Below are 22,921 nucleotides of genomic sequence, written 5' to 3'. Positions count from 1 at the left end.
TATGATCTAAAATGATATATGGTTATATCCTTTAAAAGGATAGATGTTTTTCCCTTTTCTAATTTAACTCTCATACTGAAACTTTGTAAAAAAAAAAGTGTTTGAAATCTCTTGCATTCATTTTGTGCGATTGATCAACGTTTGTTGTGTTTGCCAGTATTGTTTATTTTAATTGTGCCACCGTCGAAACAAAGATAGCTCGATTTATCCTAATAGGCATTTGTCTACGAACCTTATGCACCATGAAAGAGCAAAATTGCCTTAAAGACACAATATACAATACTCGGCTCGGGTTTAAATTTTTGCAATATTTATGCCTTGCATGTTGCATTTTGATTTAGTGTGATTGAATGCAATTTTGTGTTTTATTAATATTACTCAAACCCACAACATAGATTTTCTACGCGCGCTACCACCAATAACAGGATATGGGTTATGAGAATGCGTGGCATTTCACTATATGAATATCACCCAGCGGCAAGGTTTGAACATTTTCGAAGGATACTCAGTTCTCTCAGTTTAACCTTTTACACCCACATTTTGTTTGTGCATTTGTTTCTTTTTTGGACGGACCAATATTTTATTTTTTGAGTCGACAATATTTTTTTTTTTTTTTGGATATTACAATATTTTATTTTTTAATTGTTTTGGTCGGACTACATATACTCACACCGAAGTTTCTTGAACTACTTTAATTTCTATTTCCAATTTTCTCCTTCAATTATTTATTTTTATAATCAATTTTATCTATAAAACCATCGAAAACAGTCAGATAATGAGATGATTAATATTGCTTAGCTTAGCAAAGATCCAACCAAGAAAAAAGTTTATTTGTGATGAAAAATTTCGTCATAAATTTTGTCACAAAAGATAATTTTCGATACAAATAATTAAATTTCGTCACAAATAAACTTGATGTAAGAATTTGTAACAAAATTTTACAAAATTTTGTCACTAATAAAAACTTTTCTTGTACGCGGATTTGGAAATCTGTGTGAAGTGGGGCCAAATTATGTACATATTTTAAATTCTTTGTGAATGTGAGTAAAACTTTTGAGAGTATTATAAGCTTTAATTAAGTTCAACCGGTTGGAATACCAGAAAAAGAAAAAGAAAAAGAAAAGTTAACCGGTTGAAATGGGAAATTTGGTTCTTGAAATTTTTGGGACAATGGTACACCCTGGCTCCCATGGATATTGGTAATGTTCTACCATAGTTCACATGCTGTTGTGGAACTAGTTTAAAACAAATAAGCCATTCTAATTTTATGTATGTTTTTCTCAATCTATTACTTAAAAATTTAATGCAGAAATAGGGTAATAAAAATAGTGCTTTAATATTTCTAAAATGAATGTACATTCACTATGTCGTTTTGAATTGAAAAATTAAAAAATTATAATGGAAAAGACTATTATAACCCTGAAATAAATTATAATTATAAAAATATCTTGATTTTCGCTTCAAAAGGACGTCGTTTTAGGCTTAATATAGATAACTTATCTACATTGACTGCAGGAAAAGCGAATCCATAAAAATAATATATGCTAATGACAAAAACTTTAAAAAAAAAAGTATCATGCATTTATCAAAATTTTACAGAATACTCTATTCGATTTAAAACTTATTTTATGTATTTATCCAATCCTCATATTGAGAAGTGACAAAAACACTAGTATTAGATAAATTGGAGGTAGGATCAAAGAGTTCGAGACGATCGTGAACTGGCTACTAACCTACTCATTATGATTGGAGAAAATCGGTTGGTTGATAATACATAAAAAGTAAAAACGATATATAAAAATGCATGATATAGGGAAAACAAAAATTCACAAGAACCATTACCTTAATTTTTTATTATTAAACCCTATAGATAATGAGTCCACCACCGTCACCATATAAGCAGTGAGTAGGTCTTGGTGTAAGTCTACAACAAGATAATTCCTGATGCGGTGGGTCAGTTTCCTCTTTTCCTCGAGTGGTAAGAATCAGATATTGTTTCTAATGTCATAATTTCTCTAATGTTAGAAACGTGTAGCTTAATTATTCTGCAGCGACAACAATAATCATTCTCACGTCTCCTTATATTTGTTGCTATCAGCAATTCCAATCCCTGCTCCTTAATTCATCTGTCTTTTAGGGGTACATGCACCTTTGAGAATGGAATGAATTTCTAATTAAGGCATTTAATTGTTCAGTATATTATTTGAGAAACAGAAAACAGAAAGAGAGAGTGAAAATTCATATTGCTATTCATTGCATCAGAGCCTTACATGTGAGCGTTTGTTATATACACATTCCTACTGAAGACGGAAAGAAAGGGAGGAGAGAAAAGTTTGTTACAACTGAATCCAACGTGGCACCTTATACAAGATTCTAGAATAAAAAATGAAAATATATATGGTAATACTCCCCCTCAAGATGGAGAGTAGATATTGAAAAAACTCCCATCTTGGAAAGAAGTGAATGAAAAGGAGTAGGAAGTAAAGCCTTGGTGAGCAAGTCTGCAAGCTGGCTGGAAGAAGGGACATGAAATGTGCGTAGAGTTCCTTTATGAATGTGCTCCCGTACAAGATGACAATCAATATCAATATGCTTTGTGCGCTCATGAAACACAGAATTTGCAGCAATATGAAGGGCAGCCTTACTGTCACAGAACAGATGTGCAGGACCAGTATGAGCAACATGTAAATCACGTAATAAGGAAAGAAGCCACAACAATTCACAAGTAGTAACAGCCATTGATCTGTATTCCGCCTCAGCCGAAGACCGGGAAATAGTATTTTGCTTCTTGGACTTCCATGAGATTAAAGAATTACCAAGAAAAACACAAAAACCGGATGTAGACTTGCGGCTATCAGGGCAAGAAGCCCAATCAGAATCACAAAAAGCATTTAATTGCAAAGAAGATGAAGATGAGAAAAAAACACCTTGTCCAACAGTAGACTTGAGATAAGCTAAAACACGATAAACAGCATGTAAATGAGGAATCCTTGGTGATGACATGAACTGACTTAGGTGATTCACCACATAGCATAGATCAGGCCGAGATACAGTAAGATAGAGCAGTTGACCAATCAGTCTACGGTATTGCTTTGGATCAGGCAGCAGGTCACCTTCATGCAGGGAGAGTTTAAGATTAATATCCATAGGTGTGGTATGCGATTTGCAGCCAAGTTGCCCTGAGTCCTGTAAAATTTGTAAGGCATATTTGCGTTGACAAAGAGAAATGCCCTTTGGAGAACGAGCTATCTCCAATCCAAGAAAATACTTGAGAGCTCCAAGATTTTTGAGTTTAAATTTGTTGTCCAAAACAGTAGTTAACTGCTGCAACTCAGAGGAATCATTGGAAACAACAAGGATATCATCAACATAAACCAACAGGGCAACAAAGAGAGTATCATTCTTCTTAACAAATAAAGAATTGTCAGACTGGGATTGTGTAAAACCAAGAGAAAGAACAGTGTTGGAAAATTTGGCAAACCATTGCCTAGAAGCTTGCTTCAAACCATAAAGAGACTTAGTGAGACGGCAAACAGCATTAGGAGGCAGCTCCCCCTTACTAGAATATCCAGGAGGAATTGTCATATATACCTCTTCAAGTAAATCCCCATGCAAAAAAGCATTGTTGACATCCAATTGGAGGAGATGCCAATTATTTATAGCAGCAAGAGCAAGGAGTGATCGGACAGTAGTAATCTTGGCCACAGGAGAAAATGTATCAAAGAAATCAATACCTTCTTGTTGCTTAAAACCTTGAGCAACAAGTCTAGCCTTGAAACGTTCAAGAGAGCCATCTGAATGGTATTTGACACGATAGACCCATTTGCAACCTACAACAGGTTTACCAGGAGGCAGTGAAGTAATATGCCAAGTGTTGTTAACCTCAAGAGCATGGATTTCAGCACGCATAGCAGCAGTCCACTCGGGTAATTGGGAGGCTTCAGTGTATGTGGTAGGTTCAAAATGTTGAGAAATGGCATTAACAAAGGCTAGGTGTGGTGGGGTTAGGTGATCATAAGAAAGATGATTGGAAATAGGATGAGCTGTGGAGGAAGAGCAAACATAATCCTGAAGGTAGGGAGGTGGTTTAGGCATACGAGTTGGTCTGGATGGTAAAGGGGCAGATTGTGTAGTGGAAGAATATTGGGGAAAAGCAGGAAAAAAAGGTTCTGTTTGTTTGGAAGAGGCAAAAGGAAAAATTGTTTCTGAAAATTGGACATCCCTGGAGATGATGATACGGTTGGAATGAAGATCCAAAAGTTTGTAACCTTTATAGCCAGTAGGATAGCCAATGAACACAGCAGGTAAGGATCTTGGGGAAAATTTGTGACGGGTTCTGGACAAGGTGGAGTAATGGCATAGACACCCAAAAACTCTAAGGTGATCATATTTAGGAGACTTGTGACAAAGAAGTTCAAAAGGGGTTTTATTGTGTAATAGTGGAGATGGGGTTCAGTTGATGAGATAGATGGATGTGAGGACACACTCAGGCCAATATATCAAAGGTATGTTGGATTGAAAATGCAAGGCTCTTGCTACATTGAGGATATGCTGATGTTTCCTTTCCACAACTGAATTCTGTTGTGGTCTATCAACACAGGAATGAGAAATTTGGAGACCTTTGGATGAGAAGAAATCAGATAAGTGAAATTCTGGGGCATTGTCACAACGGATTGATTTAATGGGAAGGTTGTACTATGTGAGCATGAGTGTATAAAACTGAGGAAAAACAGTATGAAAATCAGACTTCTGTTTCAAAAAATAACACCAAGTAAATCGGGTAGCATCATCTACTAAGGTCAAAAAGTATTTATAACCATCAACTGAATGAACATGAAAAGGACCCCAGATATCACAATGGATCATATCAAAAGCAAATTTAGACATTTTGGGATTCAGTATAAAAGGTAATCGTCTTTGTTTAGCAATGGGACAAATCAAGCAAGGAGAAGAGACACAATTGTTATCAGTAAAATGTAAATCTTGTTTCATTGAATGCAAAATGGGATGAGACAAATGACCAAGACGAAAATGCCAAATAACAGAAGAAGGCATACCAACAGTGGAACAAAGGGATGGGGGGACATTAAAATTAGAAAAAGATAAAGCATCTAGAACATAAAGACCACCAAGTCTCTTAGCAGTCCCAATCACTTTGGCCGATGAAAGGTCCTGAAGAGAACAAGATGAAGAAAAAAAATTAGCAACAATGGAAGAGTCTCGAGTGAGTGCACTGATGGATAGAAGATTAAAAGAAAAAGCAGGTACATATAAGACATTATGTAGTATAATGGAAGGGGAAAGTTTGATGCTACCAATAGATTGAACAAAAACAGAAGTATTGTTGGGTAAAGAAACAACCGAATCAGATGTGTGAGGTGGTGAAATGAAAAATTGAGGTGTGCATGTGACATGATGTGTAGCACCCGTGTCCAGAACCCAAGAGGTCAAGGGAAAAGAAGGAGAACACCTACCGCTGAAGCTGGCAACAGAAGGAGAAGCTTCGGTGGCAGGTGGCAGTGGCGTGAAGGATGAGGATGAGGATGACTGATCGGTAGGTGGGAGAAGACTTAAGAGGTGTTGGTATTGAGAGGGAGTCAACGTGGGATTAGGTAACTCAGCTATAGTGGGATTAGGGGAGTTAAAAATGGCATGGGCTGATGGAGTGAGTGGAGTGGGCCGCACAAACTTGGGCTTGTACCCAGGGGGAAATCCATGAAGCTTAAAACACTTCTCCCTTGTGTGACCAGAAATGTGACAGTAAGTGCACTGAGGGCGAGATCTGCGAAACGGAGCAGAGGATATGGCAGCCAAGGGAGCAGAACCAGGAACCGGGGATGAAGCCACAGCATATGCAGAGTTAAGCAAAGGGGAATCAGGTAACACCGGCAGAGGGCACGTAATTTGACGTTGCCTTTCCTCCTGAAGCACGAGAGAGAAGATCCTTGATAATTGTGGAAGGGGCTCCATGAGCAAAATTTGAGCCCGAACAGAGGAGAAAGAATCGTTCAGTCCCATCAAGAATTGGAGAGCATGATCCTGTTGGTGAGAAGCTGAAATCAGGCGTGAAGCACCACAAGTACAGGCAGGAATGGGAGAGTAATCCTGGAATTCATCCCAAAGAATCTTAAGACGTGTGTAATATCCATTAACATCAAGACTACCCTGAGTAAGAGACGCTATTTGTTGCTTCAACTGAAATATCTTTGGACCATTGGCTTGAAGAAAACGATTACGAAGATCCGTCCATATTTCGGATGCAGATGAAAAATAGAGAAGACTGTCAGAAATATCCTTCGAGACAGAGTTCAAGATCCAAGATGTTACCATTGAGTTACAACGATTCCATGACTGAAATAAGAGATCATCAGAAACAGGGCGCGGAAGGGAACCATCAACGAAAAACAATTTGTTTTTCGCTGATAATGCAATCATCATGGCGCGGCTCCATGAATGAGAATTAGATCCAAGAAGGACATGAGAAACGAGAGTGAGACCAGGATGATCACCACTGCTCAAAAAATAAGGACTACTGGAATCTTCCATGGTTACAGAGGAAGAAGAAGCAGAAGATGTAGTAACTGGACGAGAACCAGCAGCATTATTGGTATTATTAGAGCCACGAGCCATAGAGAAGGCAAGGGCGAAACGTCTACTGATACCATATTATTTGAGAAACAGAAAACAGAAAGAGAGAGTGAAAATTCATATTGCTATTCATTGCATCAGAGCCTTACATGTGAGCGTTTGTTATATACACATTCCTACTGAAGACGGAAAGAAAGGGAGGAGAGAAAAGTTTGTTACAACTGAATCCAACGTGGCACCTTATACAAGATTCTAGAATAAAAAATCAAAATATATATGGTAATACAGTATATAACCTTTATATACAAGGCATTTAATTGTTCATCTGTCTTTTAGGGTACACCTTAAGTTAGATTTTGTCATGTATTTAATAATATTTTAATTTAACCATGTGTTCGTGAATTCGATTCTTAGAGACGGTGTTAATGAATAAATTTATATACCTGATTATAACATGTGGTTATGCTTGAGCTTCTATTGAGTGGTATGATGATGTGGTAGCGGATGAGCTCCTCCATGTGCTCTCTGATGGGAAAATTAGGGGGTGAAGTTGCAAGATATTTCGACATTTAAGTCAGTATCAATCGTGGCCATAATATGATAGATAAAATATTTATATGATGCTTATTGCCTATTCTCTGGTGAATGAAAGTGAAGATCCCTTGTAGAGGTTTTGAATTTTCCCCTTTGTTAATGGGTTCAATGCTTAGTTGCCTAAGCTGAATATATTTTTAAGTACAATATATATATATGGCCACGATTGTGGCCACGATATGATAGATAAAACATTTAAGTCAGTATCAACCGGTGTCAAAGGATCCTACCATATATATATATATATATATATATATATATATATATATATATATATATATATATATATATATATATATAAGATGATATAGTGTAATTAGTAATATTTTAAAAAAGGAATAATAAACTGCGTATTGAATTCATAAAGTGTAAAGATAAAAATATAAAGAGGGAGAAGTTTCAAATAAAACATTTTTGTGTGATAATAGTCATGAATTATTTTTTTAAATATTGAAGCTTTTTATTTCTATAAAAGTTAATATATTTTTTGAACATGTTGATCGATAGATTTTTATAAAAATTAATATCAAATGATATATTTGGAAAACTTATATAAATTATTTATTAAAGGATATTTTTGTCAAAATTATTTATTTTTATCCTATCTAATGTTATACAATGCATTATCAAATACTGGATAATATTATCTTATACAATATATTATTTTATAAAATAACATGTCAAATATTAGATAATATTAAAATTTAATCAAACAGACCTTATATTATTAGATCTTATTCTATCTTGTACCTCCAATTTGCCCCGAGGGAAAATGCTTGTTCAATTTGAAACCAAACCAACAACATTTTGTTTAGGCCTTATTTGTAAGATTTTATCATGTTTGTTACTTGCCACCCGAGAAAATCTTGGATTTTCCAAATGAGACTTCGTCCATATACGGAATAATTAAACTTCAATCCTTTAATCATATTACCTCCAATATAATATTGACACTAATTAAATATAAAATTAAATTATTTATTATTTGTTAAACATAAATAATCAGTCTTGAAGGATGAATTTTAAGTTGTTTACACTTTTTTTATTTTTAGTTTTTTTTTATTAATTTATTTGTAACATCTTATTTTATTTTTTATCTGTCGATAGTTGATTTGCAAAACTCTTTGCATTTAAAGTGATAAATGTTTTAATTCGCATGCAATCAGCTGCAAATGACTTTATTATAAAGATGTATATTTTTCTTGTATCTAAAAGAAAATCCAGGAAAGTATGGGGAAAAAAAATCCACGAAAACATATTTTCTGGGCACGCCAGTATAAAGAGAATCTACTACATTTAAAACAGTACATCAAATTTCACCAACTGTCGGCTGAACTCAAAGTTGCATACCAATTAAATCAAATTCCTTATTTAACAAAAATAAATAAATAAATCAAATTCCTTATACTTACATTACTTACTGTGGACACTCCAATTGCATTCGTAGTACTTTCCTATTATTAAAATATCAAATTTGCTATTCCTTTATGAAGAAATTACAATAAATAACTGACACAATTTATATTCAGAAGTCATGGAAAAGCATCAGAGCATCATCAAGTTTCATCAATGATGATCCCAGGAGTAACCAGACATTTAGCAGCCGTTTGTATTTCTTCTGTAGTGGCCCTGGCTCCTTAATCTTGTCTTTAGGAACATTTAAAAGCTGGAACAAGTATCAATAACATAGGAGTAGTATAAATCAATCGATTGATAATGAAACTGAACGCAGGAGATGCAGTCAATAAATTGGAATATGTACGGAGCATAGTTACGAGCTGTACAACATGGCATAACCAACAAAAACCAACCATGTCAAACATTCTGTTTCCATGTACTAGAGGAGGTGCAAGAATGAGGAACTCAATCTTCCCACATTTTCTGACAGCTGATATTATGCTAAAAAGGCATTGGCAACAGCAACTCCAATAATAGTGTAGAAACTAGGAGGACTACTTACTGAAAAACTTTCCTTTTCTACAACTTGGGAGACTCCCGTAATTTGTAGCTCGGATTGGAACATTGGATAACAAGGGGGGGGGGGGGGGGGGGGGGGGGGGGGGGGGGGGGGGGGGGGGGGGGGGGGGGGGGGGGGGGAATATCAATGCAAACGTTACAGTTATTTAGATGGAAAATAACTAGGAAGATATTCTTATTAGCTTTAAATCAAAAGACTCTTCAAAAACACCACGGGGGATGGGGAACTTAACTGTTTCCCACTCGGTCTTGCCACACCGAGGTTTGCGGAACAACCAACACATACTTAAGATATTATGAGGTAAACTTATAAACATATTAAACTGAGGTCAATTTATAAACAAATTTAAAGAGTTACTAACCTCTTCATCCTTTTCCTGCTCAAAAGCCATTCTTAGGCTCAAATTTAAGGCAGCATGGTACATCTCGTCCAGAACATATTCCCAAAGCAGAGGCTTATTAACTTTCCACATCAAAATCTTTGATTGCTTGGTTCCCGTCAAGAGTAATTTCTGCAATGAAGATTAAGTTGTCGAAAGATTAAATATTAAGTCACAAATATTAACTTATTTCTAAAGTTCTCGTACATATTAAAAAAGGAGATTGGTCACCTCCATATGCAAGTAGTTATCCTTCCATAACTTGAATAGTAACTTTGGAGCTTCCTTTTTCTCGACAAGAGTAGACTCAGCTATCTGCAAAGAAAAAGAAGCATTAAAAGGTCACAATAGTAACATAGTATTTGAATCATCGGGATTTCTTTGATTTCAGATTGAAAAAAATGGAGGAATATGTAATCACTGACATATAATACCAATTTAGCAATCTCTTTAATAGGTTTTTTGGCGCATATGAAGCATCACAGAGGAATGTCAATGTGGATGAAGTTAATAGACATCCTAATCTAACAGCTTTGGCAACTGAGATTGTTGGTCATTTAAATAAGTATTTTTTATTTATTTTTTGAAAAAAAAAAGAAATCATTTGTAGCTCAATGTTGAGGTGCAATGTTGAGGTCGGAGTTTATTTCTTCACCAGGCTACCTTTCTCCCTACCCTATCCAAGTGTTTGAACTTCCAGTGTAATAATAAAAAATATTTGACTAGGAAAACAGAGAAATAACAATATAATTATACCATAAGCTGGAATTTATCGTAATACAGAATTTATGCTTCATCAGAACTGACAACCTGTTTGAAAACTCAATTTATTGCATAAAATGAAATAGTTCTACTGTAAAAATGATTTATATGGTGGTTGTTAATACCCAACCAAAAATAGATTTGATTGGAAAACAGCCGAATATCAAAGGTCACTGAATGCTTTCAGCAGTAACTCACTCCTTATATCTCTTATATTAATAGGACAAACATGAATTTGGTCTCTTTGGTGTCTCCAAAACACAAAAGTAACGTAACTATTACAGATTTATAATTAATATGAGTAGTTATTTTCTAAAATTATTTATTCTTTATTTTTTAAATAAAAATCAGATTAACAAACTTTTTTTTTTTATACATGATTAAAAAACATTTTAATGTATTTCAATAAGCTAGCAAGTATTATTTTATGACAATAGATTCCTTTTATACAGCCTCATTTATTTTATTAAATGCCAATAGTACCATTTAATAAACATGCAGGACTTGAATTTTTATTTTATATTTTTGGCAATAGAAATAAAAATCTTTTTATACATTACACATTCATTGCTTAAGAACTTCAACAATAAAAATTCATTACTAAATTTTCATTGCCTAAATTTTCACTTTTATCAAACATACCCTAAATGTTGTTACTCTTAACACTTCATCCTTCAAAATCCATGTGGGTTACTGCAGCTAATAATAACCCTAAAGCATCAAGTTAATTGGACTAGAATCTCAAACTGCCTACATCCATGAAAGAAGATCAATAGAATCCCCGTCATTTATTAGCAAAAATAATTTTTGACAGCTTCATCAACAAGAGTTAATCACCTTATCTGTCTCACAAAAACAATTATCCTTTGACAGTAGCCTGAACATTCTGTAGGCATCCCTTCCATACCTTTTCAACACAATTGACTCAACCTGCAACATAGTACCCAAAACGAGACAGTTCTACATGAGCAAAACATGGATATTTATATATATGTATACATGTAACTTTTAAAGGACAAAAAGATATTAAAACCTCTTCATTTCGAGCTAATTCAATAATGTACTTCAAATCTGGAAAGGAAAAGAAAAAATTTCTAAATTACAAACTATTAAAGGAATCAAAAATCAGAACTAGGATAGAGTTCTTTCACATGAACAAATAACAACACAAGGTTTACGTTTTATATTACAAAAAATAGCCTAACATTAGGAAGAGATGTTATCGTTACCAATACTAAATGAATCATCTACAAACATCCTTGGTGGACAATGCATCTGGCTAAGAGAAGCTTTAACACGATCTAACGTCATAGCACGACCATTTTCAGTCTTCATCACCTCTGTGAATATTGTATCCAGTGATAAGGGAACTGCAGCACACAGGATAATTTAGTGTGAGCCAAGAGTAGGGGTGTGCAAAAAATCCAAATGAACCAAACCGAACTGTGAACCGATCCTAACCGCACCGAAAGAATCACTATTTTTGAACCGGTTTAAAAACCGAACCCTTTTTTTCAAAACGGATTTGGTTCAAGAACCAAACCACTTTACCGATTTATTTCGATTCGGGCTAAAAACCGAACCACAAACCACACCACATTTTTTTGAACCAAATCGCAAACCAGATTTTTTTGAACCGATTCAAGAACCAGACACTTTTTAAAACTAGTTCGATTTGCCCGAACTGAACCACTTTTCCTGTTCGGTTCGGTTCCACGCAAAAAACCGAATCGAACCATGCACACCCTTAGCCAAGAGGAGGTCTTTCTTTTTACTTTTTGATGAAAGAAGAAATTGATCAAGACATAAAAAAAATTAGAAAGAGAAGGGACGATAAGGACTCCTCCATAAAAAAAGAACAAAACAGAAAACAAACAAGAAAAAAGAGAAAAACAATGGAGCAAAGATGCACAATTCCTCAGCCTATCTGTTAGAGAAACCCCATGAAAAAGGCCATATGCATTTATACCAAATAGAAACCAATCGCCTAATCTCCTCCCAAATCAACTGCTGAGCCAAGTAAATCGTATGCTCTAAGTGACACCTTATACATGGTATAAAAGAACTAATCAAACTTCAATTCAAGGTGTACAATTACATCATCTGGCCACCATAATAGTATGATTTCTCAAACTTAAAGCCAATGACAAACTCAAAAATGACTGACCACTCATCTGCTCTTTCTTTTGGTTATAGATTATTGAATTCCAGAACAGGCAAAAGCTTGACAGTTGAGAGCAATCAAAGCATGGCATGGCACAAGCATTCATCAAATCTTCACAAATTATAACAATTTTAATAGTTATTACTATCTAAATATTTAACTACCAAGAGACATGAATACTAACATCATAGATTTCCAAAATTCATAAAGCAAGGAATCTGGTTCACCTGAATTCTCTATTTTTACTTTTTTCTCTACAGTTCTTGTTGCCTCCAGTATTGCACTTAAGACAGTAGCAGCTCCATCATCCAGTTGTGTTCTTACATTCTCCATCAATGCCTAGAATATGCATAGAACATTTCAAGTATATTCTTCCAATAAAAATATCCAGAATGCTAACATAACACGGAGAAAAAATATCTTCTCACTCATATAAACACAAATACTATGTATGAAAAATAAATGTGAGATCCATGAAAATATCACAAATCACAATGTTTTACTAATATGATTAAAAAGAAAACCAAGAGCATAAACAATAGTACAATCCCTGTTGCCACATTTAACACACAAGAGAAAATACAGTAGCATTAATAAAAATAAAAAAAACAAAATTAATTAAATGCTAAACTGCTTTACAGGAAGCACTACATAATGATCCAGTGATGTGAATATAGCCCTCACCCCGACCACATGAGCTTCTATTTTTTATATTTTGTGGATTCCGTAAAACATTATAAGTTTGTAGGTTTGTACAGTAGTTAGGGTAACGTGTGAATCTGATCAATGCTAGCTTATGTCAAAGTTGGCCATTGAACATAGCTCCAAAGTAATTGCCAACTTAAAATTGACCTAGGCCAATGTTATGATACAGTTTCAATCAGTAAGTAATCTATGGGGATTTCATGCTATGTTTTATCCATATTAACATTTGTAAAGAATCAATTCAACCCAAAAGCTTAAGTTATTAGGTGAGAGCCTCTTTTATGATTTATATTATACTCTAACACGCCCCCTCACACAAAAGCTCATTGGGCTTAAAGGGTGGATGATGCATCAGGTTCAGCCTACCTGTGCTAAGAAATTCCACAAGAGAAAATGGGGGGCGGTGACAATCGAACCCATGACACAAACGCTCTGATACCATGTAAAGAACCAATTCAATTCAAAGCTTAAGCCGTTAGGTAAGGGCCTCTTTAATGGTTTATATTATATTCTAACAATATTCTATTATTACTAGTATGCTCTTGACAACTTACAAACAGCATTTTCCCTCTAAAAGACCACGGGGGATTCAAAACATTTAACTAGCATTGGCCATGTAATCAGCTTGTTACAACTCTCAAGTTCAATTCCCTTTCTCAGTTTGTTAAATCATAGATAATTTGTTAAAAAAAAAGTAAGTAGAACTGGGTAGCAATAGTGCAACGTTCATATAGGAAATTTGTAATAAAACCAACCTTATTCCTAAGATGACGTACAAACTCCTCAAAATTTGCACGCCAAAGTGTTTGTTCGTCTATTGCTGCACCAAATTTTGCATCCAAGTTCAAAAAATCATACTTGCACAAAAAAAATAGTGAACTGTAAATTAGTACTTAGTCGGATCACATGAGATGACAATAGTCTCACCAACATTTTCTCCAACACTTATCATTGGGGAATCATCTGAATTTGTTTCTCTATCAGCATTACATCCTGTATCTGCAGTGAGTGAAAATCTGATTGCTTGCCCAGGCACCACTGCTTCTAGAACGCGTTGTTCTAAGGTCTCTGGTGCTTCAAATTTCTATAAGCCACAAATTATCAAAAGAAAAGTGTTGACAAAATTCAAATTCAGGTTACCAGAGTGAACACTACGCTGTTGAAACTTCAATCAAAATTATTACATTGAATGCTCATTATTTTTATCCACTTTCTAGGCCCCATTTTCTTTTTTTATATATATAACTGATGAACCAGAATTTTGACCATAAGCATCCTAAACAGGAAACAATAAATGAAGGGTCATCTATCCATACAAAATTCAAAAATTAACTAGTAAATAGAATTCAATGCTCAAAATATATTCATCTAACTTCTTTCTAATTGATGTTATCATAAAAGTGATCTCAAATTCGGCTAATTAGCAGGGAATATGACTTGCTCAAAGGTCAAAAGAAAAATAAGCAAAAGACTAAGGTAAACTTTTTTTTTAAATAATGAAGAAAGACGATGCAAAAAAAAGAGAAAGAAGGATAAAGGATCCTCCTTAACAAAAGAACAAAACAGAAAACAATCAAGGAAAAGGAGAAAATCAATGGAACAAAGCTTCCCAATCCCTCAACATAGCTGTTATGCCTATCTTATCCCAAATCAAATGATGTGCCAAAGAAACCTTAAAAGTACAAGAGTTCTGCTCCAACCAAATGCACCAAATTGTAGCACTGATCAGTTTTCCTACATTATAATGACTGAACCAAGCAGGTCGAGCTAAAATTTGTTTGTATCAGTCATGAACAATACCAGTGATTGGCATCTTTAATAACCGAATACAATCTTAACAGTTGTGTGTTAGGTCTCATTATTGCACTTCCAGTCCAATACAGAGCAAGACGTCAAATCATAACAGTTTTAACACTACAGACTGACATAGAAATGGTTACGGCACAATAACAAACAAGCTACTAATCATAATCAAAAATAACCCAACAACCTATAGAAATTGACACAAGTGAACAATTACCTTGGCAGACTTAGCACCTCGCTTCCTAGTAGTTGTTTCTTCTTTAGCTAAGGTAGAAACAACCAATTCAGGGGCAGGGCAGCGTTCAACATAGCGAGCTTTCAAAAGTTTACAAAGGCTCTCTCGTACAGCATCTCTAGCCACAGCATTTTCTGAAAGTGGAAGTACATATTTTTGAGATAAGACTAATTTGAGAGGAATTACAATTTTGGACATATAGGTGAGCTGAACCATGTTATAAATACAGTACTTTCAACATAAAATATTGAGAGCTAAGTACATGTTTGATTAAATTTTGAGTATACTGTTCAATTATAGGCTCAGAAATGTAATTCTCTTTAGCATAATTTTGAATGACTCGTGTAATTCTCTGACTGTATCATTACATTCAATTACAAACCAATAAAATCCTCTCCTTTTGTACCACAAATTTAGCTAAGTCATGTATGCTGAACAATTCCTAGAACCCGACCTTTAGCATACCTCACTACTAGTACGTGTATATTGACCCATTCGAAAAAAATACTCAATGTAGCACATGCATCACAAAATACTTGCCTTTTCCTTGACTTGCTCTGTCAACCATTTGTTTCAGTGTAAGCCTACCATCACGAAGCAATCCGTCAAGAAGCTCTACACACTGCAAAAACAAGTGAAAAATAAATAAATACTTTAAGCATATTAAGCCTTAAATTGAAAAGCTTCAAAGAAACATAAGGATCAAGCTGACTTCATCATCAAGTTCCCGAGACACAATCTCCAAGAATTTGGGAAATCTCAATCGATGGAGTATGTTATCAAACAATGCCAGGTACTGTGTTCTAGCTTTCAATCCATCTCCGTCACCACCTGCATTAATAAGTATTCTCTTTTTATATTTCATTTTATTTTAATCCAACACGTTCCTTGCAAGTAGAGAATTTAAAAAATTAATAATTATAGTAATAATAATGAAATAATTTGAAAAAGGAAAAAAGGGGGGATAACACATCACAGAATAGTGTTACCTTCATATCCAGGAACAAATGCTTGGGAACAATTGTGTTGAACTAAGACAAGTAGGGAGTTCTTGACTTGCTCCTTGGTAAGCTCCGTGAAGCGAATCAACAGTTCCAAAGTGAGAGGTCCATTGCTAAGTAGAGTTTCGCATACTTTCTGCTCACACAAAAATTCAACATTCGTGTCAATAATTAGAGAGGGAAAAATAAATCAATAACAAAATAGGAGAGAGAGAGAGAGAGAGAGAGAGAGAGAGAGAGAGAGAGATACAGCGACGAGATTGCCGAAGTGGTTGGTGATAAGATGGACGGCGAATTTGATACCGTACTGTGAAACCATTTTCTTCAAAAGAGAGAGAGAGAGAGAGAGAGAGAGAGAGAGAGAGAGAGAACGGCGTTGAAGGTGAAAGGCGCGGGAAGGGACTTAGGGATTTTCAGAGTTCGGTCTCATTTGTAAAAACAAATGAGGGACGATACGAAATTTATCATTTTATTCCTTTTATTTTAAAAAATAATTGTAAATTATATTCTTGAAATGAAAAAATTATTCTTTCGTTTTTTTTTTTTTATCAAAAATTCTTCGTCCCTAAGATACTTTTAGAATAACACCTAACTTAGAACCTCTTTAGGAATGTATTTGGACTATTAAAATTAACTTTGATTAGTTTATAAATAAAAAATTATACTTTAGAATATTAAAAGATTTGATTTTTAAATTTTCATATATTTCATTGCATTTGTTTTACAAATCTGATCAAATTTCATAAGATTTATTGAAATTAATTTGATTTTGAATTTAATTATATAAATTAATCAGATTACCCTTACTAAATAACATCAAATTCATTCCATTTAATATCTTATCATGTTTTTTTCTCAAATTTCAAATTAATCGTTTTGGATTGTAAAAAATAATTTTATTTATTATAATATGATAATATTAAATTATATATATATATATATATATTAATGTAATTTTTGAAAAAAAAAATCAAAATGACTCAAGCCAATTTTCTTGCCTTATAAAGAAAATCAAAATACTATTTTTAAGTCAATATTCTACTCTTCTGTATCAAACCAATAGTCTACATTTGTTCCTCCTTGAAAGTTTCTTAAATAATATAATTCAAATAAGTTATATTTTATAATTTGAGTATGTTAGAATATAATATGAATCATTTAAGAGATATTTACCTAATAGCTTAAATTTTTGAATTAAATTTGTTCTTTGTATCAGAGCTTTGATGTCACAGATTCAATCATTATTGCTCCCCACTTTCTCTTTGGAATTTTCTTAGCATATGTAGGTAGACATGTGTATTGTCGATCTTTAAGTCTAGCTAATGGGCTCTCATGTGATGAGACGTGTTAGTTTATAATAAACCATTAAATAAGCATTCACCTAACAACTTAAGTTTTTTTAGTTGAATTGATGTTTTACAAAGTAAAACTATCTTATTTTCACTTTAAAATAATTTATAATTCAAATAATTGTTTTTACTCTAAAATAATCTAATTTATGGGGTTAGATTCATTTACCACTGGAAAAGTTTATTATTTTTTCAATTAATTTAATTACTGTTGATTTTTGTCAATCTAACGATTATAATTTATTGAGAATTAATAATTAAATAATAAGTGTAATTTAATAAATATTATTTTAATAAATTATAACCGTTAAATTGATAAAAGCTAATAATAATTAAGTTAGTTGTAAAAGTGATAAATTTTTCCAATGATAAATGAATAAGTTCGGCTGTTCCCCTAATTCAATGGATCCTTTTTTCTTTAACATGACTGTATGTTATAAGGGTCTGTCGCTTCTCATGTGACTGCTGATAAATTTTTAACAGTAGGATATATGTGTGGATCCTAGGATACACGTGCAGATTCTATCAAAAACAAAAAAAAAATCAAGATTCGAACGCGTATCATGTGTTGCTGCAAGTTTTCCCTTCTGCAGTCACGTAAGAAGTACTTTCCCATGTTATAATCATATATGGATTAACGGGAGAAAAAATATTGAGATAAAAAAAAAACAAAATCTTGATTAAGATTTTGTCACGATATTATGTTAAATATGACATGAGGATCCACACCAATGTTAGATTACATGTCGCTTATCAAACCATATGAGAATCGAATCCCAAGTCTCTCCCACTCGTGTTCAACAATCTCTCCACGATTCCATGTGCTCGTCCTACGTACAAGGTGAACGACCATGCCCTACCCATTTTTCATTTTCTTTTTCTTTCAAGATTACAAATATTTTGATCGATAATATCCACAATTGACCAACACATTCCCTAGGTTCCTGCGTAGGCATTATATCATCTCATTCAATGAACAAAGATCCCAATTTAGAAATCCAACTCCTTCCTTGCTTCATTCATTGCAGAAATAGATCTTTACAAATATAATCTCCCAAGTCTGTGTAAACAATTGCTTCATTCATTCACTATCTAATTTTATAAACAATTTTTAATATGCCAAGTAAAGAGGTTGTGTTTCTGTTTCAAATACCTGTGTTTCTTAAAGTGCTCTTGTTCAAATATATGCCAATTGTGTTCAGGTGATTGTGGAGAAAGCTGACAGGAGTGACATTCCACACGATTATAAGACTTAAGAGGAAGTAAGTGGTTTTCCTTTGCTATTCTATCCCTTTTCATTAGTTTTCAGGCCTAAGAATACTGTTTTCCTATAGGGTTACTTCTCAGATGTATGTTTTCTACTTTTCTTGTCTGTGGGTAGCTTCCCAAGTGTCTTCCAATGTGTGATGTTTATCTTTATAGTTGTGACCGAATAAATAAGGATGGGTATGTGTCGACCCAAACCGGAGTTTTGGCAGAACTAAACCAAAATGATTTAAATTTGTTCGGTTCTTAACCAAACTGTTATTATTTTTTCAGAACCGGCTTGGATATGCAAACCTGTTCTGAACTGGTACCGAACCAGTATTCGAATTGGTTTTTGAACCAGTTCTTATAGTTCGTTTTAATTTTTAAACTAGTTTGTAAAACTAATTTGGTTTTCAAAATTAGTTCAGAAAAATGTGATTTGGTTCGTTATCTTACACATCCATATGGAATAGACACTTGGTGATCCAATACATATCCACTTCCAAGTAAAGTTTAAAATTGACTTCTTGGTTTGATTGTTCAAACATGTGTACTATCAGCTCATTAGAATTGAGATTTAAGGAACATAAGGATGTAATTTAATACGTTAAGGAAAGTCACTTGAAACCAAAATATATTATAGTTTTAAAACATCAAGTTTCAAAAATTGACATGGACACTAAAACCAGAGGGCTTGGAAGACTAAAAAGGTTCCTCTATATATATAGCAATTGGATAAAGCATTAGATCAGGAGTTATCAGCTTAATGATAAAGGAGGAGGTTGTTTTGGAACTAAGTTAATGCCCTCCACCATCCTGTTACCTAAATTTCGATTACTTCGATTTGGTTGTTGAAACCCAATAAGTAGACCAGTGTTATTGTTCGATCTAGAAAAGTCACCTGTAAGAGCTATATAGTAATTTGTTTGCACTTTCTGCCTTTGAAATGAGCATACTCATAATGTGTTTTTCTTTCAGAATTAGGGTTGTGCAAGAAATCAAACCAAACTGATTTAGTGGACTAAACCACAAGTGTTTAAGAAGGCTTTGCTATCTTGCGCTAGCATTTGAGGTCAGCCCATTTTTCTTCTTTTTGTCTATTTGATTTATTTGTACTTATCTAGCTTAAAATGAAGATATCTCATGTAACTGTTCTAGTTCAGTGGAATGTGTATTATTAAAATGATGTTTCATATGAAAATTCTCCATATGAAAATATATAGGGAATCATAACTATACAAAGATGGAAATAAATATAAGCGTGGGATCAACATAATCAATCTAACAATGAAATTGATTGGTAATAACATTGGTAGTAACCCTAATTGGTTGATACAATATCCTACCCCATAATTTTTAATATAAAATTCGTACTTAAAATTCTCCAAGATATGGATCTGTTGTTCTAATGCTGTTTTTGTTTGGTTGGCAGGACCATCAAGAGCATTTTTTTTGGCCCGAAACGTTTCATCCAGTTTCCGAATGGGGAAAAATGAGTTTCTCACACCTAAAGCAATTGCCAATCGAATCAAAGCAAAAGGACTACAGAAACTTAGGTGGTATTGCCAAATGTGCCAGGAACAATGCCGAGATGAGAATGGGTTTAAATGCCACTGCATGAGTGAAGGGCACCAGTGTCAAATGCAAGTTTTAGGACAAAACCCAAATCAGATAATTGAGGGCTATTCTGAAGAGTTTGAGAGCGCTTTTCTTGAGCACGTGAAGCGCAGCCACCGATTCAGCCGTGTTGCTGCCACTGTAGCTTATAATGAATACATAAATGATAGAGACCACCTTCATATGAACTCCACTCAATGGGCCAGGCTTACTGAGTTTGTAAAGTACTTGGGTCGAACTGGCCAGTGTAAGGTTGAAGAAACACCCAAGGGATGGTTCATTACATATATAGATAGAGATTCAGAAACCCTTTTCAAGGAGAGGATGAAGAATAAGAGAATTAAAGCAGATATGGTGGACGAAGAAAAGCAAGAGAATGAGATCATGAAACAGATTGAAAAGGCTGAGCAATTGATACCTACTCCCGAGTCTGATCAGCCTTCACATGTTGATCATCCGAGGGAATTAAATGTTGAAGATGGAGTTAAGATAGGATTTTCTCTTGGGTCATCGGTTAGACTTGTGACCAAAGAAAAGAGTGAAGCATCGAGGGTGGTGGCGTTTGATGATGAAGAGAAATATGAGGAAAGGAATCCTAGAAACTATTTGAAGAGGAAAGAAAGTGGTGGAGGAAAATCAACTTTGGATGAAATGATGAAGGATGAAGAGAAGAAAAAGGAAAAAATTAACAGGAAGGATTATTGGTTGCACGAGGGAATTGTTGTTAAGGTTATGAGCAAAGTCTTGACTAAGAAGGGATACTACGAGGAAAAGGGTGTTGTGCAGAAGGTGATTGACAAGTATGTTGGGGAAATACTAATGCTTGAAAGCAAGCATGTGCTCAGAGTTGATCAGGCAGAGCTTGAAACTGTGATTCCACAAGTTGGGGGCCGTGTAAAAATAGTAAATGGGGCATATCGTGGATCAATTGCCAGGCTGTTGAGTGTTGGGTGTGGATACAGATCTTTTTTGTGCTAAGGTGCTGATAGAAAAAGGTCCCTATGATGGCAGGGTACTTAAAGCTATGGAATATGAGGACATCTGTAAAGTAACGTGATTGCTGCCCAATTTGCACCCAGTTATGAGATCTCAACCATCCATGTTCTGCCAATGATAATATATTATTCTTCTTTATGTGATTTTGACACGGTTCCTCCCATTAAGTTGTACACAAGGAAAAGGTATCTGAGTTTGGTAGAACTTGCTGTCTCAGCAATTGGTTTGTTAGAAAAGAATATTCCACAAGTGGTTGAGCTGGAAACAGTTAAGAGACTTGGAGGGAAATGGGTAGAACGCTTGAATAAGTAGTGGGAGGGAGGGATCGCATGGGGTATCTGGAACCTTGGATTTGGGCTGGAAACTCGGAGAGACTGGAGCTGCATTTGGTTCCCTTGATAATGATGTAAAATAAAGGAAATTGTTTGAATTCAATTATGGGTTTTCTTGACACTGGAATTATTAGGGAGCTGGACATTGGTAGGTAGGGGATGAGGGTATGCTGAAGTGGCCCTTATTCTCCATTTCATGTAAATAGAAAGGCCATCTAATAGGAACCACTATTGCTTGTAATTATGGGAGAATTAAACTGCATTCATTTGAGTATTGTAGAGTGCACATGTACTTTTTCTTCATTTTTTATTGGCTAAAAGACGAAAGTTGATTGTTCATTGGTTTTGAATACAAGGAAATATGTGCCTTTCTTCTAGTGATTGATGTCATTGTGATGCTAGCTTTTAATAAATTGCTTAACATATCATCTATTCTGTCTCTACTCTCTGCAGTTTGACCTCGTTATCATTGCATATATGCATTTATGAGAAGTATTACCTTGTATTTGATTACTTTTGATGGAAGAGATTAGACTTCACAATTAGTCGGCAGAATTGAACTTATTCTGTCTGCAATTAATCACTCTCAAGTGTTTATTGATCTTGAGGTTTAGGATAGGAAATTCAAATTGTTTTAAGTTGGCTGGCCTTTTCTTTTATGGTTAACTTAGGCAATAATAACGTCAATCCTATATCAAATCGATACATTGTCATAGGCTACAACCAACTTCAAATTTCTAAAACCTAAGCATTTTCCTTCATATTTGTCCAGCTGCGAATTAGCCGCAGCACAAACCAATAAATGGGAGGGGCTTTGGGGTTAGAGCTACAAAAGTCCAATTAGAAAGACACCACATGCATAATCGAGGATTCTCAGATTTTTTTGGTAGCCAATTAGTAGTGTGTAGTGAGTAGCAGACAGCCATTTTTCTAGAAAAAGACTTAAGAAGATAGGTTCTATGGGAAATCTCTGGACTGACACTAAGGGTAGGTTGAGTTGGTCATGGGATTGAGTTGGTGTTAGACTTGTCTGAAAAGAAAATAAACCTGAGGAATGACTTATTTTCATTTATTAGGATAGGGGCAGCCATGATTTCCTTTAGGAAACATTCAGGATGGAAGTTTTGAATGTTCTGCAGATTTCACTCTCCATCATCAACTAAATCTTGT

General features: G+C 34.4%; 2 protein-coding genes across 2 annotated transcripts; one reads left to right on the top strand and one right to left on the bottom strand.

The window, feature by feature from the left end:
* Nucleotides 1-8,588: 8,588 nt before the first annotated feature.
* Nucleotides 8,589-16,529, bottom strand: LOC133312391 (uncharacterized). Its single transcript, XM_061513569.1, has 14 exons — nucleotides 16,460-16,529; nucleotides 16,198-16,345; nucleotides 15,921-16,039; nucleotides 15,749-15,830; nucleotides 15,191-15,342; nucleotides 14,098-14,254; nucleotides 13,926-13,990; nucleotides 12,693-12,804; nucleotides 11,531-11,671; nucleotides 11,335-11,372; nucleotides 11,139-11,231; nucleotides 9,771-9,854; nucleotides 9,522-9,671; nucleotides 8,589-8,848 (listed from the first exon to the last, which is right to left on the bottom strand). The coding sequence occupies exons 1-14, from the start codon at nucleotides 16,526-16,528 to the stop codon at nucleotides 8,708-8,710; spliced, it is 1,551 nt and encodes a 516-aa protein (XP_061369553.1). The 5' UTR covers nucleotide 16,529; the 3' UTR covers nucleotides 8,589-8,707.
* Nucleotides 16,530-18,295: 1,766 nt separating this feature from the next.
* On the top strand, nucleotides 18,296-22,069 carry LOC133312390 (KIN17-like protein). Its single transcript, XM_061513568.1, has 4 exons — nucleotides 18,296-18,399; nucleotides 18,761-18,820; nucleotides 19,785-19,878; nucleotides 20,239-22,069. The coding sequence occupies exon 4, from the start codon at nucleotides 20,289-20,291 to the stop codon at nucleotides 21,399-21,401; it is 1,113 nt and encodes a 370-aa protein (XP_061369552.1). The 5' UTR covers nucleotides 18,296-18,399; nucleotides 18,761-18,820; nucleotides 19,785-19,878; nucleotides 20,239-20,288; the 3' UTR covers nucleotides 21,402-22,069.
* The last annotated feature ends 852 nt before the right edge of the window (nucleotides 22,070-22,921 follow it).

This window comes from Gastrolobium bilobum, unplaced genomic scaffold (genome assembly GCF_033153095.1).
Source record: "Gastrolobium bilobum isolate Gb01-03AN ecotype WA unplaced genomic scaffold, APGP_CSIRO_Gbil_v1 utg5148, whole genome shotgun sequence".
Classification (NCBI taxonomy): Eukaryota; Viridiplantae; Streptophyta; class Magnoliopsida; order Fabales; family Fabaceae; genus Gastrolobium; species Gastrolobium bilobum.
This window is presented reverse-complemented; position numbering and strand designations above follow the sequence as displayed.

Bases quoted from the DNA above. Each gene is read 5' to 3' on its own strand.
- LOC133312390 (XM_061513568.1), top strand. From the start codon at position 20,289: ATGGGGAAAAATGAGTTTCTCACACCTAAAGCAATTGCCAATCGAATC.
- LOC133312391 (XM_061513569.1), bottom strand. From the start codon at position 16,528: ATGGTTTCACAGTACGGTATCAAATTCGCCGTCCATCTTATCACCAAC. The intron at 15,343-15,748 runs GCAAGTATTTTG...TTCCACTTTCAG, and splicing joins CAGAGCAAGTCAAGGAAAAG to AAAATGCTGTGGCTAGAGAT. The intron at 8,849-9,521 runs GTTAGTAACTCT...TACTTGTTCCAG, and splicing joins AGCAGGAAAAGGATGAAGAG to CTTTTAAATGTTCCTAAAGA.